General features: G+C 56.2%; 1 protein-coding gene across 1 annotated transcript; it reads left to right on the forward strand.

Moving 5' to 3' along the window:
• Nucleotides 1-761: 761 nt before the first annotated feature.
• Nucleotides 762-16,015, forward strand: PIGO (phosphatidylinositol glycan anchor biosynthesis class O). Its single transcript, XM_048510948.1, has 10 exons — nucleotides 762-1,264; nucleotides 1,355-1,498; nucleotides 2,979-3,102; nucleotides 4,777-4,936; nucleotides 5,848-6,021; nucleotides 7,151-8,663; nucleotides 9,626-9,829; nucleotides 10,574-10,767; nucleotides 12,309-12,379; nucleotides 13,842-16,015. The coding sequence occupies exons 1-10, from the start codon at nucleotides 775-777 to the stop codon at nucleotides 13,969-13,971; spliced, it is 3,204 nt and encodes a 1,067-aa protein (XP_048366905.1). The 5' UTR covers nucleotides 762-774; the 3' UTR covers nucleotides 13,972-16,015.
• Nucleotides 16,016-17,415: the final 1,400 nt, after the last annotated feature.

A 17,415-nucleotide genomic window follows, 5' to 3' on the forward strand; every position in this document is an offset into this window, starting at 1 on the left:
TTCCACCTAAACATTAGCAAGAACTTCCTGACTGTCAGTGGAATTCACTCCCTTGGAGTGTGGTGGAGTCTCCTTCTTTAGAGGTTTTTTAAACAGAGGCTGGATGGCCATCTGTCAGGCATGGACGTAGGTAAGGGTCTTTTTTTCTCGGGTTTGAACCCCCCCCCCTTCAAGTCCGAAGCTCCGCCCCCTCCGTTTTAAAACATTTTAGTGCTTTTTCTGTTTTTGGCCTGCAGGGGCCGCATTGTTTGGGCTAGCAGCACGAAACTTTCAGGGATTGTTTGGGGGACTCTCCTGATGATACTACCTGAGTTTGGTGAGGTTTGGTTCAGGGGGTCCAAAGTTATGGACTCCCAAAGGGGGTGCCCCCATCCTCCATTGTTTCCAATGGGAGCTAATAGAAGATGGGAGTGCTTTGATTCTGTGTTCTTGCATTGCAGGGGGTTGGACTTGATGGCCCCTGGGGGGTCTCTTCCAACTCTATGATCCTAAGCATTGCGGAGGCGGGGGCCCGGGGTTAATGCAAGAAGGGCAGCCGCTGCTGCTTCTCCCCGGGCCCAGGAGGAGAGACAGCCAGGGCCGCTCAGCGTTGCTCGCCCGTCCCCTCCCCTTCCCAGGGCGGCGGAAAGCGGGTGCGGCGCGGCCTCCGTCCTGGCGGGGGCGCTCTCCTCCCTCCCTGCCGCCCTCCCTTCGGCCGCTCTTGCCCGGCCTCTCTCGGGCGCGCGTTTCCGCTTCCGGGCGCGGGCCGGCGTGCGGCGGCGGCGTGCGTGCGGGATGGGCGGCTGGCCGGCGCTGGGCTTCGTGGCGTGGGCGGCGCTGGGGGCGGCGGCGGCGCTGGGCCTCTTCGCCCGCGGCTTCCTGCTGTCGCGGGTGGAGCTGGGCGAGCGCAGCGGCTGCCGGAGCCCGCCGGGCCCGCCGCTCCCTCCCTGGCCGCCTTCTTCCGGGGGGCCCGGCTGCTGGCTGCCGCGGCGCTTCGAGCGGGCCGTGCTGGTCCTGATCGACGCGCTGCGCTTCGACTTCGCCCGCCCGCCCCGGGACCCCGCCGCGCCGAGGCCGCCCTTCCGCGGCCGCCTGCCGGTGCTGGAGCGCCTGTCCGGGGCCGGCGGGCGGCTGTTCCGCTTCCGCGCCGACGCGCCCACCACCACCTTGCAGCGCCTGAAGGGCCTGGCCACCGGCTCCCTGCCCACCTTCGTCGACGCCGGCAGCAACTTCGCCTCCTACGCCATCCGCGAGGACAACCTGCTGGCCCAGCTGGCCCAGAACGGTGCGCGGGGGGCGGCCAGGGCCGGGCGGGGGGCGGCGGCGGCGGAAACACCCTCTAACCGAGCCTCTCTCCTCCCCCCCCCCCCCGCAGGCAAGAGGGTGGTCTTCATGGGCGACGACACGTGGGACGGGCTCTTCCCCGGCGCCTTCACCCAGGCCCACTTCTTCCCTTCCTTCAACGTGAAGGACCTGCACACTGTGGACGACGGCATCTTGCGCCACCTGGAGCCCACAGGTGAGGGGGCTCATTGGCATCCTGCGCCACCTGCAGCCCACAGGTGAGGGGGCTCATTGGCATCCTGCGCCACCTGCAGCCCACAGGTGAGGGGGCTCATTGGCATCCTGCGCCACCTGCAGCCCACAGGTGAGGGGGCTCATTGGCATCTTGCGCCACCTGCAGCCCACAGGTGAAGGGGCTCATTGGCATCTTGCGCCACCTGCAACCCACAGGTGCTTGGCTCTACAGGCTGTGCTTGGAGCCACCTTGGGAGCAGCTAGAGACTCTTCAAAGGGGGGCTCTCTGGAAAGGCCAGCTGGTTCGCAAGGAGATGCTGGACTTGCAGCCCGGCAAACGCAGGTTCATCTGGTGGAGGGCCAGGCCTGGCTTGGTGCACAGCAGCCGAGGAGAGAGAGGTCACCTTGCGAACCACCTTGGAGAGCTCCGTTTCCTGGAAGGCTTCGGGCTCTTGAGTAGCTGCGGTGCCAGCCACGGTGCTGGACGGCTGGAAGTTAAACGCAGGATGTGTCTGTGTGCCTGCCAACTTCACTGCAGGCCTCCCAGCTCCCAGTACTAAACAAAAATGCATCTTGCCTGCATCACAGTGCAGGGCTCATAGTGGGTTGTGGCACCAGCATGAAGCAAAACAGACCCACAACAGCTGAGATACAAATGAGAGCATCTGAAATCTCAAAATGCAACAGAAAGCTGCTGGAGTCGCTAGACCTGGTCCTGCAGGGACTAATGACTGGTCAGGCTGTGCGTTGGCGAGGGTCCTGGAACCAAAACTGTCCCCTCCTGAGCAGCAGTGGCATAGGAGGTTAAGAGCAGGTGAATTCTAATCTGGAGGAACCGGGTTTGATTCCCAGCTCTGCCGCCTGAGCTGTGGAGGCTTATCTGGGAATTCAGATTAGCCTGTGCACTCCCACACACGCCAGCTGGGTGACCTTGGGCTAGTCACAGCTTCTCGGAGCTCTCTCAGCCCCACCCACCTCACAGGGTGTTTGTTGTGAGGGGGGAAGGGCAAGGAGATTGTCAGCCCCTTTGAGTCTCCTGCAGGAGAGAAAGGGGGGATATAAATCCAAACTACTCCTCCTCTTCTTCTCTCTCTTCCTCCTCCTCTTCTTCTTCCTCTTCCTCCTCCTCCTCTTCTTCTCCTCCTCCTCCTCTTCCTCCTCCTCCTCCTCTTCTTCTTCTCCTTCTTCTTCTTCTTCTTCTCCTTCTTCTTCTTCTTCTCCTTCTTCTTCTTCTTCTTCTTCTTCTTCTTCTTCTTCTTCTTCTTCTTCTCCTTCTCTTCTCTTCTCTTCTCCTCTTCCTCCTCCTCCTCCTCCATCTGAGCCTTCCTCCCAGGGGTCCCCACCTAGACCAGGCTGAGCCATAACACTGTGAGGCGGGGTCAGGGCTGTTGGCCTGGCTGGCGCATGGGGGTGGGGCAGGGGCAGCACAAGAGCCCCCTTCAGGGTCTCACGCCCTCTCCTTGCCTTTGTCATCCGAACAGTGGATGCTGGAGAGTGGGACGTGCTGATCGCTCACTTCTTGGGCGTGGATCACTGCGGCCATAAACATGGGCCCGATCACCCGGAAATGGCCAAGAAGCTCTCCCAGATGGACGCCATGCTCAGGTGGGTGACATTTTTTTGGGGGGGGGGGACACGTTACCCCAAAGCCCTGCTGCTTTTATTCCAACCATGCGTATTCTTATATTTCAGTATATATTTCCTAATAGCTGGAGCTGATGCCAGTTAGGTATTCTGCACACACAGATTGTCTCTGTTCTGGGGTGGATTAGGTTGGACAGAGGCCAGAGAGGAGCATATTCTTTGTATCGTCGAGGGCCTTCACGGCCGGAATCACCAGGGGGTTGTGGGTTTTCCGGGTTGTATGGCCATGTTCCAGTACCATTTTCTCCTGACGTTTCGCCTTCATCGGTGTCCGCCAGCCAAAGATACACGTGAAATGTCTGGAGAAAATGCCGCTGGAACACGGACATACAACCCGGAAAACCCACAACACCCCAGCATATCCTTGTTCGTATTGACTCCATATTCCCAGAGGTGCCCCTACATCTGGTCCCTGAAAGGAACATCCTACATGTGAATGGGGAGTCAGGGGATTCATGGTTCTCTTCTGCTTCTCTGGATGATGTCGCTGTCTTACCGCCCGTGGGCTGGGACCCTCATAGTCTCTTAGGGTCCTTGAACGGCTGCCCCAGCTCCAGTCCCCTTGGGAAGGGCCCTCAGTCTAAAGAACTGGGGACTAATTTGCCGGTCACCCATGACCTCTTGTGACCATATCACGTGCTGCACTGCACGGGGCAAAGCAGCTGGACCAGCTCCAGCGGCCCATTATGGGGCACGACCTTTGCATGCTCCGTTGCCAGAAGAATCCCCCATTCCAGGACCTGTGGAAGCAGGAATGGGAAAGACTCTGTTTTCTGGCTCCTTGGAGACTGTCTGCCAGTTGGAGTAGGCCAGGGGTGTCCAACTCTGGTACTTCAGATGTTCATGGACTACAGTTCCCATCAGCCCCTGCTGGCAAGGCTAATTGGTCATGCCAGCAGGGGCTGATGGGAATTGTAGTCCATGAACACCTGAAGCCATGCCAGCAGGGGCTGATGGGAATTGTAGTCCATGAACACCTGAAGCCATGCCAGCCGGGGCTAATTGGCCATGCCAGCAGGGGCTGATGGGAATTGTAGTCCATGAACACCTGAAGCCATGCCAGCAGGGGCTAATTGGCCATGCCAGCAGGGGTTGATGGGAATTGTAGTCCATGAACATCTGAAGCCATGCCAGCAGGGGCTAATTGGCCATGCCAGCACGTGCTGATGGGAATTGTAGTCCATGAACATCTGAAGCCATGCCAGCAGGGCTAATTGGCCATGCCAGCAGGGGCTGATGGGAATTGTAGTCCATGAACACCTGAAGCCATGCCATCAGGGGCTAATTGGTCATGCCAGCAGGGGCTGATGGGAATTGTAGTCCATGAACACCTGAAGCCATGCCATCAGGGGCTAATTGGTCATGCCAGCAGGGGCTGATGGGAATTGTAGTCCATGAACATCTGAAGCACCAGAGTTGGACACCCCTGGAGTAGGCAGTTCTGAGGTTCAGAGTCCTGGACTCCTGAATGTGTAGATGAGTGACTCCAGAGCTGGTGTGTTTTGTGTGCCAAAAACTGAGTGCACTAGACAGAGAACTGCTCTGGCGGGCCAAGTGTGGCTGCTACCAGGCATCCACCGCAACCGTGGGATTGATGCAGGGTGGCGACTGAAGTCTGGCTTTGTTGATGGGCAGGTCTTTGGTTGACCACCTGGCGAATGACACACTGCTCATTGTGGCAGGGGACCACGGCATGACGAGCACCGGGGACCACGGGGGAGACAGCGAGGAGGAGGTCGGCGCAGCCCTTTTTCTCTATAGCAAAGCCCCGCTGTTCCAGAACCCTCCCCCTGAGGTACGTGGGGTGTTGCGTACGTTGGAACTGCTCTGCAGAGGAATCTTTGCACTTCCTGGTCTTGTGATGACTTTTGGGTCGATGCAGACAACTAGTTCCAGAACACCACTGGGCTGGAATCTGGGAGACCCTGGTCCCCACTCATGCTATGGAGACTCGCTGGGTGGTCTCCCAGCCAAACCTACCTTACAGGGTTATTATGGAAATAACATGGAGCAGAGGAGAGCAGCGTAAAGGAGGTGGTGATGGCCACTCACCTGGATAGCTTTAAAAGGGGCTTGGAGAGATTTATGGAGGAGAAGTCGATTTATGGCTACCAATCTTGATCCTCTTTGATTTGAGACTGCAAATGCCTTAACAGACCAGGGGCTCGGGAGCAGCAGCCGCAGAAGGCCACTGCTTTCACATCCTGCTTGTGAGCTCCCAAAGGCACCTGGTGGGCCACTGCGAGTAGCAGAGAGCTGGACTAGATGGACTCTGGTCTGATCCAGCTGGCTTGTTCTTATGTAAACAGATTTGGGTCTTCACTGGGAAGAAAGATGGGGTATCAGTGAAGAAAATGAGGGAACTGCCCTTTGCCTGCATCCTGTACCTGGGACAAACAAGAACAGCTCTTGGAGAAGGAGGCAGGTGGGACAAAGGGGGCCTGCTCTTCCTCTCTCCCAGTCTGCCTGCGCGTTCTTGATTACTTTAAATTTGGGTATTGCATACACAGGGCGTTCTCTCTGGCGGAGTGGGGGGGAACCCAGGAATAAGTGGTTGAAAGGTGGTGAGGCTAACTGTTGTGTGTGGTGCTTCCTTAGGGTTCCTTGTGGGTTTCGCTGTCCCCCGACACGGCACAGTTGGGCTGCTTCCCCGATTTCGAAAGTCCACCCTGTCTGACGTTTCCCCCCCCATCTCTCTCCCCCCAGGAGCCAGAGACCGTCCCACAGGTGAACCTGGTTCCCACGCTGGCCTTGCTCCTGGGCGTGCCGATTCCTTACAGCAACATTGGAGAGGTGATGGCAGAGCTCTTTGCAGTGGAGGGGGATGCCGTCTCCTCAGGCCTGGCCCAGCTGGCTGCGTACAGCATCAATGCCCGACAGGTGAGAGCAGTTGTCTCCTTTCACCTGTTCGTAGCCCAGTTGCCTTTCGGGGCAAAGGTTCCCGTTTCTTTTCTGTGGAAGAGAGAATCCGTGGACTCCTGGGGAAATGGCACTTCGCTCCAGTTGGGCCTCCGGACCATTCTTGCTGAAAGGAGCAATTTTGTTGACTTGGAAGCAAGTTGTTCCTCAGCGCTCACTTCCTCAGGTACTGGGGACCTTAAATTCGACAGGTGGACTAGAAAGGACTTGGTATAGACCAGTGATGGCGAACCTTTTTGAGACCGAGTGCCCAAATTGCAATCCAAACCCCACTTATTTATCACAAAGTGCCAACCTGGCAATTGAACCTGAATGCTGAGGTTTTAGTTTAGAAAAAAACGGTGGCTCCCTCTTCCTCCGCCCCACCCGTTTGAGCAGGGGCCAGCCTGCTCTAGCCTCCAACAAGTCCCACGCGCACTGCTCGGTGCCTCTCTAGCATCTCTGTCTCTTCTGCCTCCCCCCCCAGGCAGCAGCCCCTCGGAGCACAAGCACCAGGCCCGCCAGCTGAGTCCTCCCTGCTCACTGCAGTGCACGCACATTGTGCTCAGTGGCCCAGGCCAGCCTAGATGTGTGTGTGTGGGTGTGTGTGTGTGTGTGTGATTTTCCGCCCCCCACATGATGAACTCTGTGGGTGCGTGCCCACAGAAAGGGCTCCGAGTGCCACCTCTGGCACCCGTGCCATAGGTTCGCCATCACTGGTATAGACCCACTAGTTCTGAGTAAGTTTGAATTTATACCCCCCCTTCTCTCCTGTAAGGAGACTCAAGGGGCTTACAATCGCCTTTCCTCCCACCCCCCACCCCCACAACAAACACCCTGTGAGGTGGATGGGGCTGAGAGAGCTCCGAAGAACTGTGACTAGCCCAAGGTCTCCCAGCTGGTGTATGTTGGAGTGCACAGGCTAATCTGGTTCGCCAGATAAGCCTCCACAGCTCAAGTGGCAGAGCCAGGAACCAAACCTGGTTCTCCAGATTAGGGTGTACCTGCTCTTAACCACTAGGCCACTGCTGCTCTGGCTGCTGCAATGTCGGTGGATCCCCTCCGGGGTCCTTGCCCTGAAGGTGACTCCTGTGCTTGCTTCCCTCCACAGGTGAACCGCTTCCTGCAGTCCTACTCTCTGGCTGCTCAGGACCTCTCGGCAGAGAAGCTGCAACGTCTCCAGGAGCAGTTTTCCTCTGCTGTGGAGGACTACGGGAGGCTCCTGGCCCAGGCTGGCCGTCCGGCACTGTCAGAGATGGAGGACCTGCAGGGCCGCTTCAGGCAATACCTGCGAGGGGCCCGGGCCGTGTGCGAGGAGTCCTGGGCCCGCTTCCAGCCGGCCTGCATGGTGGCCGGCTGCGCCCTCCTGGCCTCGTCCTGCCTGCTGTGCTGCGTGGCCTCCCACGTGGCCTCTACCTTCAGCTTCTCCTATCGGCATCTCCTCGTCTACCCGCTGCTCTGGGGGCTGGCGGGGGCGTCTGTGCTGGGCCTGGCTCACCTCTGGGGCTGGGCTGAAGCAGACTTCATCTTGGTGTCTTCGTGGGGGGCAGCAGCGTCCCAGTGCGGGTTCTTCTGGCATTGCTGGGCCAGGCGGCCCTGGAGGTGCCGCTTGGCTGGTGCCCGTCCCGTATCCAGAGGCGCTGGCCTGGCGCAGAGGCTGTGGGCGTGGGCGGGCCTGGCTCTCCCCTTCAGCATCCTCCTGATTCGCTGCGGAGCAATGTTCTCTGACAGTTTTGTGATGGCCGAGGCCCACGTGGCACCTTTCCTGCTCATTTCCGTGGCGTTGCTTCTGGTCGGGCGGCTCCACTGGGAAGGCCGGCTGGAGGACTCGCCTCTGTCCCGGCGGCTGCTCGGCATGCAGGGCGTCACCCTCGCCTGCGCACGGCTTTCGGGGCTCTTCCGGCAGTGCCGTGAGGAAACCCCCCACTGCCGCTCCTCGACCCTCGTGGCCCCGCTGTCCCGTCTGCAGGACCCGCAAGCCAAGAACTTCTATTACGTGCTCTGTTTGGCCGTGCTGGTGGGTCTGACGTGGGGGGCGCGTGCCTGGCTACGCCACTACGGCAACCTGAACAGCCCCAGCGCCCCGGTGCTCTTCGTGCGCTGGGGGTTTCCCCTGCTGGCCGTCTGCATCGGCGGCTACTGGGCCATGACCTCCGGGGCCGAGGAGGCCTTGGTCAAAGCCCACGCGTGGGCGCAGCTGGCGCTGGAGGCCTTTCCGTGGAGCGTCTTTGTCCTGGTGGCGGCTGGCCTGGTGCTGGTGCTTTGGGACCCCGTCATGGTCTTTGTGAAGGACGGCCGGGAGGCGGCCACGACGGGCAGGCCCATCCCGCTCCCTAGCTCTCAGGAGGAGCTGCAGCAGGTCATCCCGCAGCTCTACCACCGCATGCAGCAGTCCCTGAAGAGCCGGCTGGACCGGGCCAAGACTGGCGGCAGGGCTGCCGTGGCCGCCTACGGGCTGGGCAGCGTCTACTCGGCCGCCCTGCTCACCTGCCTGGCCCTGCTGGGCTTCCTGCTGCTGACGCTGCACAGCGAGCGGCTGAGCCTGGCCTTCCTGCTGCTCTTCCTCGAGGCCTTCGCCTTACTGGGGATGCGCTCCTGTGCCGTGGCCATGACCCCGCAGGCTGGTGAGTCAAGGGGTGCAAGGGAGGGGGCCTCTTGTGGCAGGGGCGGGGCCACTGCTGGGGGCTGGGCAGCACCCCAAGCCCAGCGTCCTGGAAAAGGATTTGGGCGTCTTAGTTGATAGTTCCATGGGAATGTCAACTCAATGCATGGCAGCTGTGAAAAAGGCAAACTCCATGCTGGGGATCATTAGGAAAGGAATTGAGAATAAAACTGCAAGGATTGTCATGCCCTTATACAAAGCCGTGGTGCAACCGCACTTGGAGGACTGTGTTCAGTTCTGGTCGCCACATCTCAAAAAGGATATTGAGGAGATAGAAAAAGTGCAGAGAAGGGCAACGAGGATGATTGAGGGACTGGAGCACCTTCCTTATGAGGAGAGGCTGCAGTATTTGGGACTCTTTAGTTTGGAGAGGAGGCGGCTGAGGGGGGATATGATTGAAGTCTACAAAATTATGCATGGGGTAGAAAAAGTTGATAGAGAGAAATTTTTCTTTCTTTCTCACAATACTAGAACCAGGGGGCATCCATTGAAAATGCTGGGGGGAAGAATTAGGACCAATAAAAGGAAACACTTCTTCACGCAACGTGTGATTGGGTTAGGGTTAGGGAATATGCTGCCACAGGAGGTGGTGATGGCCACTCACCTGGATAGCTTTAAAAAGGGCTTGGACAGATTTATGGAGGAGAAGTCGATTTATGGCTACCAATCTTGATCCTCCTTGATCTCAGATTGCAAATGCCTTAACAGACCAGGTGATCGGGAGCAACAGCCACAGAAGGCCCTTGCTTTCACATCCTGCACATGAGCTCCCAAAGGCACCTGGTGGGCCACTGCGAGTAGCAGAGAGCTGGACTAGATGGACTCTGGTCTGATCCAGCTGGCTTGTTCTTATGTTCTTATGTCCTGCATTTCAGCTTCCGCTGTGTGCTTCGCCGTGGTTGATTTTCTTCCCCCTCCCCTCAGATCCCTTCACGGTGCCCTGGGAAGCCCTCGTCGGCTGGGCTCTTGCCGCTGCCCAGTTCTTCTATGCCACCGGCCACCAGCCCGTCTTCCCTGCCATCCACTGGAACGCGGCCTTTGTCGGGTTCCAGCAGGGGCACAGCAGCAACCTGATACCTGCTCTCCTGGTCGGGGCCAACACCTTTGCCTCCCACATCCTCTTTGCGTGTGAGTTGTCTGGGATTGGCTCTCGTGGTTCCGTGAACCGAAGCACAAGGCCTGGAACAGGCAGGGGCCGGGAGATGCTGGGTTTGTCCTGAGGCTGAGAGGCAGAGCCCCTGGCCTGCATGGCTGGATAGCCCAAGAGCTGAGGGCGGTGGGGGCTGCAAGCAGCAGGCAACTTGTATTGTCAAAGGCTTTCACGGCCGGAATCACTTGGGTGTTGTGTTGTTTCTGGGCTGTATGGCCGTGTTCTAGCAGGTGAAACGTCAGGAGAGAATGCTGCTGGAACACGGCCATACAGCCCGGAAACCACACAGCACCCAAGCAGGCAACTTCCTGGTCCTCTGCCCATTACAGGGACACGTGCAAATATGTTCACGTGGCAGAGATTCTTCGAGCACCTGTAGGTAGCTGCGTATCACGAGTAGCAGGCAAATGACCTCCCAGGGAGCCAGGTGGAGGGGGACATCTCTGGAGACTCAGAGCGGGACGTGCACACTTCCCTCTGCGATACACTTCTGAAGGTGCCGGCCACAGAGGCAGTCGAAACGTTAGGAACAAGATCCACCAGACCACGGCCACACAGCCCCCCAGAAAGCCCACCACAACCAGTTGAATCCGGCCTTGAAAAGCCTTCGACAACACACGGCAGGGTTAACTGTGCCACCCACCTTCCTTGGCCTGCGGGGTGTTTTATCTGGAGTCACGAGGGCTCCCAGTGACCCGCTCCTTCTCTTCCTCCCGAGGCAGTTGGCTGCCCTCTGCTGCTGCTGTGGCCCTTTGTCTGCGAGAAGCCCGGCCCCCAGAGCGGGACCCCGGAGAGCGGGGCAGAAGATGACCGCGAAGAACGGCTGATGGAGATGAGGCTGCGGGAAGCCCCCGAGCGGTTTTCTGTGGCGCTCCTGCAGTTGGGGCTGAAGTACCTGCTTGTTCTGGGGCTTCAGGTATGCCCGGCTGGCAATGCCTATGTTGCCTCGGTTCTGGAACACCTTTGGAAACCAGCTGCATGTGCTCCCAGGCCAGCCGGCCGGCCAGTAGGATTCATCCCCTTTTTGGGAGCTCTACTCCCTGCGTCCTACATGCCATCTATGGCCTTACTGGGGAAGGCTTTATTTTGCTGCTGGGCCCTGAAGCATACAGGTTGTCCCGGACTGCAGACCAGAGGCGTACCTGGGCAAACTGGAGCCCTGGGCAAAACCTGAGTTTAATTCCCCCCCCGGGCGGCTGCCCTCCCCCACCGTGATCAAACAATGATTTTTTCCACCAGATCGTTTCTAAGTCACCATCACATTATAGAACATCCCCCAACTCACAAATCTGGATTTAAATAGAGAATCTGGGGAAATTTAGGCGGTGCCTGTCGTCAGGTGTGCAATTGTTAAGATAGCAGCACCAAAATTTCAGAGTATCTTCGTGAGACCCTACTGATGATACCACCCAGGTTTGGTGAAGTTTGGTTCAGGGGGTCCAAAGTTATGGACCCTCAAAGGTGTAGCCCCCATCTCCTATTAGCTCCCATTGGAAACAATGGGAGATGGGGCACTCCCTTTGGGAGTCCATAACTTTGGACTCCCTAAACCAAACCTCACCAAACCCAGGTCATATCATCAGGAGAGTCTCCCAAAAAATCCCTGAAATTTTGGTGCTGCTAGCCTAAAATCTGCGCCCCCTGCAGGCCAAAAACGGGAAAACACTGAAAATACAAAATCCCCCACAAACGAACCTGCAATTTTGTCGCCCACCACAAGGTGGCGCCCTGGGCAGCTGCCCACTTTGCCCAATGGGAGGAACGCCTCTGCTGCAGACTGTGGCAAGCAATGTGGCGAGCAACTCACCCAGTCTAGGATGAGGTGGATCAGGGGCCTGAAATGTCCTGGTTGGACTACTGCATCCTCCTGCACGTGGGGCTTCCCTTGGAAGCACTTCAGCAGATTCAAAGTGTAGCTACCAGAACACTAACTGGGACTGGCCGTTAAGCCAATCTGGACCAGCTGCACCGCTTCCCAGAATGCTTCTGGGCTCCATCTCGGCTTTGCCCTGCCTAGCCACTTGTGGCTCGTGCCCCGGCAGGGGCTGCCACGCCTGCATTTCTTCCCGTTCTCTGAGGTCTGTGGGGGGAACTCTGGGGGCGGGGCTCCGTGTGAAGCCCTTCCCAGCCGCTGTTCTGGCACCATAGAGCTCCACTTTGTGCCTCCTGAAGACTGGCCTGTTCTGGAACGGCTGTTCTGGAACAGTTGTGGTTTTGGCCCAGGTGTTTATTGCTCGGTTGGAGAACGACCCATTTTAGGCTGCCGGCGTTTATCCTTCCTTGTTGTTTCTTGACTTCTTTCCCCCCACTTGTAAGCTGCTTTGAGCACTTTTATTGTGGAAAAGCAGCCCCGGAGAGGCCAGATGAAGAGAGGAAGCCGCCCCGGGGCCAAGGTCGGATGCTGGGCCACTGGAGGCTGTTTTCTCTGAGCCCTCCCCTCCCCCTCTCTCCCCACAGATGCTGGCGTGTGTCCTGGCAGCCATGATCCTCAGGAGGCACCTCATGGTGTGGAAGGTGTTTGCCCCAAAGTGAGTTTCCAGAGCTCGTGCCTGCTGGGGAGGGGGAGGGGGCCGGACTTTGCTTGCAGAATTCAAATGTGCCGTGTGAACCGTTGTGCTCTGTGTAGGCAGGGGTGGGCTTTTATTCCATGTTTTAACGTAACTGAGGCGGTTTTTTCTAGTCACCTGGGATTGGAGGGCCAGCGGGGGGAAGTGGTTAAGCAGCAGTGGCGTAGGAGGTGAAGAGCTCGTGTATCTAATCTGGAGGAACCGGGTTTGATTCCCAGCTCTGCCGCCTGGGCTGTGGAGGCTTCTCTGGGGAATTCAGATTAGCCTGTGCACTCCCACACACACCAGCTGGGTGACCTTGGGCTAGTCACAGCTTCTGGGAGCTCTCTCAGCCCCACCTACCTCACAGGGTGTTTGTTGTGAGGGGGGAAGGGCAAGGAGATTGTAAACCCCTTTGAGTCTCCTACAGAAGAGAAAGGGGGGATATAAATCCAAACTCCTCTTCCTCCTCTTCTTCTTTTTCGAGTGGGGAACTCTTATCTGGAGAAACAGGCTTGATTTTCCACTCCTCCACATGAACGGTGGGCTCTGATTTGGTGAAATGGATTTGTTTCCCCCTCTGCTCCACATGTAGCCTGCTGGGTGACCTTGGGCTATGCCCAGTCCTCTCAGAACGGTCTCAGCCCCACCTACCTCACATGGAAACACTTCTTCACGCCACGTGTGATTGGTGTTTGGAATATGCTGCCACGGGAGGTGGTGATGGCCACTAACCTGGATAGCTTTCAAAGGGGCTTGGACAGATTTATGGAGGAGAAGTCGATCTCTGGCTACCAATCTTGATCCTCCTTGATCTGAGATTGCTAATGCCTTAGCAGACCAGGTGCTCGGGAGCAACAGCAGCAGCAGAAGGCCATTGCTTTCACCTCCTGCATGTGAGCTCCCCAAGGCACCTGTTGGGCCATTGCGAGTAGCAGAGTGCTGGACTAGATGGACTCTGGTCTGACCCAGCAGGCTCCTTCTTATGGTGTCTGTTGTGGGGAAGGAATTTGTATGTCACTTTGATACTCCTTACAGGAGAGAAAGACGGTGTATAAATCCAAACTTCTGTTTTTCTTCTCTGTGTGGCCCTGAATTTTTTCTCTATGGATTTCTTGTGTTGAAACCAGGGGGTTGTGCTAGAGGAGGACGCTCACTCTGACTTCAGTCTTTGCTTACCAGATGTCCAGCTGGTATCTCTAGGTCAGTGGTGGTGAACTTATGGCACTCCAGATGTTCATGGACTACAATTCCCATCAGCCCCTGCCAGCATGGCCAATTGTAGTCCATGAACATCTGGAGTGCCAAAGGTTCGCCACCACTGCTCTAGGTCAGTGGTCGTGAACCTATGGCACTCCAGATGTTCATGGACTACTGTTCCCATCAGCCCCTGCCAGCATGGGCCTGCAAAGCCCTTCACTGGGTGCCTCTTTCCCACTTCCAGGTTCCTCTTTGAGGCTCTGGGCTTCATGGTGAGCAGCCTCTTCCTCCTGCTGGGCATCGGCCTGGTGCTGCGCGTGGACTGGGCGGTCAGCCGGTGGTTCAAGCAGGTCATCCTTGCTCAGTCCAGGTAGCGTGAGGAGGACAGAGGCCCCGTCGAGGGGCCCCGGAAAGCTTCAGAGGATCCCCGATCACTCCGGAGCAAGGACTCGGCCGGCTGCGTGACGTTGACCAGGAAGGAGCTCAGTTGCCGGGGCAGCTCGCTGGACTTGGGCTCCCCGTGGCGAGTGGGCCAGCTGTGAGTCTGGACCACGGCTCCCCTCCTGGGCTTCATCTCTGCTTTGCAGGGGGAACCATCAGACACTCCGGAGCGGCCTCGTGACCTCATGTGCTGCTTCCGTTCTATGGGAATCACTGTGAAACGGCCCTTTGTGTTGCTCCGGCAGGCAGGAAGTGTTTCTGCGGTGGGTGAAGAAATACAGGCGTCCACACAGATCGCTCTGATCTCTCTCTCTGCACTGCTGCGGTGCCAATTCTTGGGCATCTGCTGCATCCAGCCAACGACTGCCTCAGGCTCCTTTGTGAGGTGGGGGCCTGGAGACGCCAGTGGCTGGTGGGGCAGGAGGTTGGCTGGATGATTTGTGTATCTGTCAGAAAAAGTCGGGCCGGAGTCAGCCAGGCAACAGGTAAGATCGCTGCTCTCTCACCTGCCGACCTGTGAACTCTGCTGTCAAGAAGCCCCCCCCCCCCCCCCAACAAAACAAAAACAAAATCTTGCTTGACTTGGTCTTTGGGTGCTAAGAACAGATCGAATTCCTGAGAGTCGTTTTGGGTGAGCTGCTGTGTTGATGTGCAGACGTGTTTTTCTCTCTATGCAATGCTAGTGAGAGACCTGGGTGAAAAGAAGCAAGGCCCTGCTGCTTCCGAGGGGTGCGGGGGGAAGCTAGTCCGGGGGCATTGGCTGCTTTTGCCTTGCTTTGCAAAAAAAAAATATGGTGCCTTGACATTCCTGGTGCTGAGCTGGAACTTCTTTGGAGCCCTGGAAGCTGGGGGGTGGGTGGGTGGGTGGGCAGGATGCAGCACGATGGATCTTTGGGCAGACCTCCGTGCCCCCTGCATGGCTGCCCCTGGCAATTCCTCTTTGTCGATCTGTCCTAAATGATACTGAGAGCCATCCCCTTATACGAGCTTTGAACTTTGTGGTGTTTTGTGAGGTTTCCGGGCTGTACGGCCATGTTCCAGTAGCATTTTCTCCCGACATTTTGCCTGCATCTGTGGCTGGCATCTTCAGAGGAAAATGCTATCGGAACACGGCCATACAGCCCGGAAACCCCACAACACCTCAGTGATTCCGGCCGTGAAAGCCTTCGACAATACATCTGAACTTAGTGTTGATCTGTTTTAATTTTTGGAGAACTCGAAGGATTGCTTTCTGGGGCCATCCTATCTGTTACTCCTTGGAAAAAAGCAAGCGCTCTCCTGGGGTGGTGGGATCTGGAGTAGATGTCTTGTGGCCTGATTGTTCTTCAAGAGCTGGTGTGGGGAACAGCTGAAGCAAAGACATTCGGGAGTTCTCGTATTCAAATGTTGCTTCATATTCAAAAGTCACACGAGCCACTCTCTCCCCCTCGGCATTATGAGGGATAATCCTGGCCTTCCTTGTAAGGTGGTTGTAAGGGTGGCCGCATAATCAATGCAAATACTTTGAACACTTGAAAGGGATACCTCGATGCCAAGTATGGTGAAAACTGTTGTTTTTTGCTAGTGAACAATCACCTTTCTGCTCCTGCCACCATATTCAGTTATTTATTTATCTGAAATATTTATATATCAACCAGATGTCTGGGAACCCAGGGCGGGTCAGAAACAATGCAAGCAATTTAATAAAACAAAACTATGAAAAAACGAAACTACTCTCTCCTCTGGTACACGAACAGACGAGGGTCAAAAGATGGAAAGTATCCTGGGTGTGCGTGTGTGTGAATCTTTACTGCAACAAGCAACAAAGAATCTGGATTTACTTTCCTTGGGGGGGAAAAGAGCTTTTTGGAAGCTGCTGCTTCTGCCCTCTGATTCTAGAATGGAATTATGTAGTGGTGGGATCCACAAATTTTAGTAACAGGTTCCCATGGTGGTGGGATTCAAACTAACATAGCGCCAATGGGGCTGGGCGGGGCACGACGGGGGCGTGGCTGGGCATTCCTGGGCGTGGCTGTAGCAAGGACACAGCCGTTGCGCTGGTCCTTGGGCAGGAAACGAATGCACGCAGGCACAGGCTGCCACACACGCCGGTGCACCTCCTGCTAGACTGCTTCAAGTTCTGTGCGCTACTGCTGAGAGGAGGGGCGTAACTAAGGCAAAAATCACGTGGCAAAATCACCCATTAGTAACCCCCTCTCGGCACACACAAATAATTAGTCACCTACTCTCGGGAACCTGTGAGAACCTGCTGGATCCCACCTCTGGAATTATGGGCTGCAGAGTGGAAAACTCAGGGTATAAATTCATGTGTATTTTTGTAGCTGTTCTCCTTTGGGAAGAAATTTGAGACTGCTTTTTAAAGATGGTTCTAACAAATGCATCTTCTTGGGAAAGGGCTTCCCTCAGCTGCCCGGAGCAGGGTCTTACTTTCTTTGCTCACACCACAACAGAACTTTTATTTATTTATTGACTTTTAAAATTGATTTGTACAATTATGAGTAATAACAGATTTCTGAAAAAGGAAAGGATTAATAAATTTAATTAAAATCTGAGTGGGTCACCATCCTGATTCTTTGGGAAATAAGAAAAAAAAAGGGAAGGGGGGGGAAGCAGTTTCTAAGAGCCCAATGGTCAGCACACAACTACTGAGCTCAGGCGTTTCCAGAACTGGTGTGTCTATTAACAAAATCCAGGTAGTCCACCTGCCAGATGAAGGACCCCGGGTGTCCAGATCCTGGGGAGGCAAGAGCTGAGCAGTACTAGCTCTTCCAGCCACCGAAATCACCCCTGTCAGTAATGTGAGGAAGGGAGCTCTTAGGAGCTCAGACCAGATGAGGAGCCATTTCTCCCAAAGTCTGAGAACTCCATGGTTTTTGATTGGGGGGTGGGGGGGGGGCAAGGGGAGAGTGACAGCATCCTGGAGTTTCTGCTTGGCCCAGGGACTACGCCCAATATTTCTCAATCCAACAGTTTCTCGCCGCTTAGGCTGGCTTCTGAACGTGCACGGGACCAAAGCCATTTAGTACTTCAAAAAGATTGCACAAATGTCTGAAATTATAACCTAGAAGCTAATAGGTAACTAGTGTGGTTGCTCAGTAGCTGAGGTGTAGGTTTCATTCCTTCACAGACCACAACTTGCAGGAGGTAGGCGGCGGCTGCTGCAGCAGGGGGTGGGGGCATATCTACGGAAAATGGTGCTACTCAGGGTACTTCTCAGGACTGGCAGCAGAATGTATATTAAAGATCGTGAAATTCAATCTTGTGTGGTTACGATCATTTCACTCCCAATGACAAATATTTTTTAAAATGCAACATATTAAGGAAGAAACAGAACAATTCAGCTTTGCAGACGCTGGTTCAAGATGTAATCGTCGGTG

The sequence above is a fragment of the Sphaerodactylus townsendi genome, linkage group LG11, assembly GCF_021028975.2.
Source record: "Sphaerodactylus townsendi isolate TG3544 linkage group LG11, MPM_Stown_v2.3, whole genome shotgun sequence".
In the NCBI taxonomy this organism is placed as follows: domain Eukaryota; kingdom Metazoa; phylum Chordata; class Lepidosauria; order Squamata; family Sphaerodactylidae; genus Sphaerodactylus; species Sphaerodactylus townsendi.

Excerpts from the sequence above, each read along its gene's own strand:
- PIGO (XM_048510948.1), top strand. The coding sequence starts at position 775 with ATGGGCGGCTGGCCGGCGCTGGGCTTCGTGGCGTGGGCGGCGCTGGGG. Across the intron at positions 6,022-7,150 it reads ACAGCATCAATGCCCGACAG|GTGAACCGCTTCCTGCAGTC; the intron begins GTGAGAGCAGTT and ends TTCCCTCCACAG. Across the intron at positions 8,664-9,625 it reads GGCCATGACCCCGCAGGCTG|ATCCCTTCACGGTGCCCTGG; the intron begins GTGAGTCAAGGG and ends CCCTCCCCTCAG.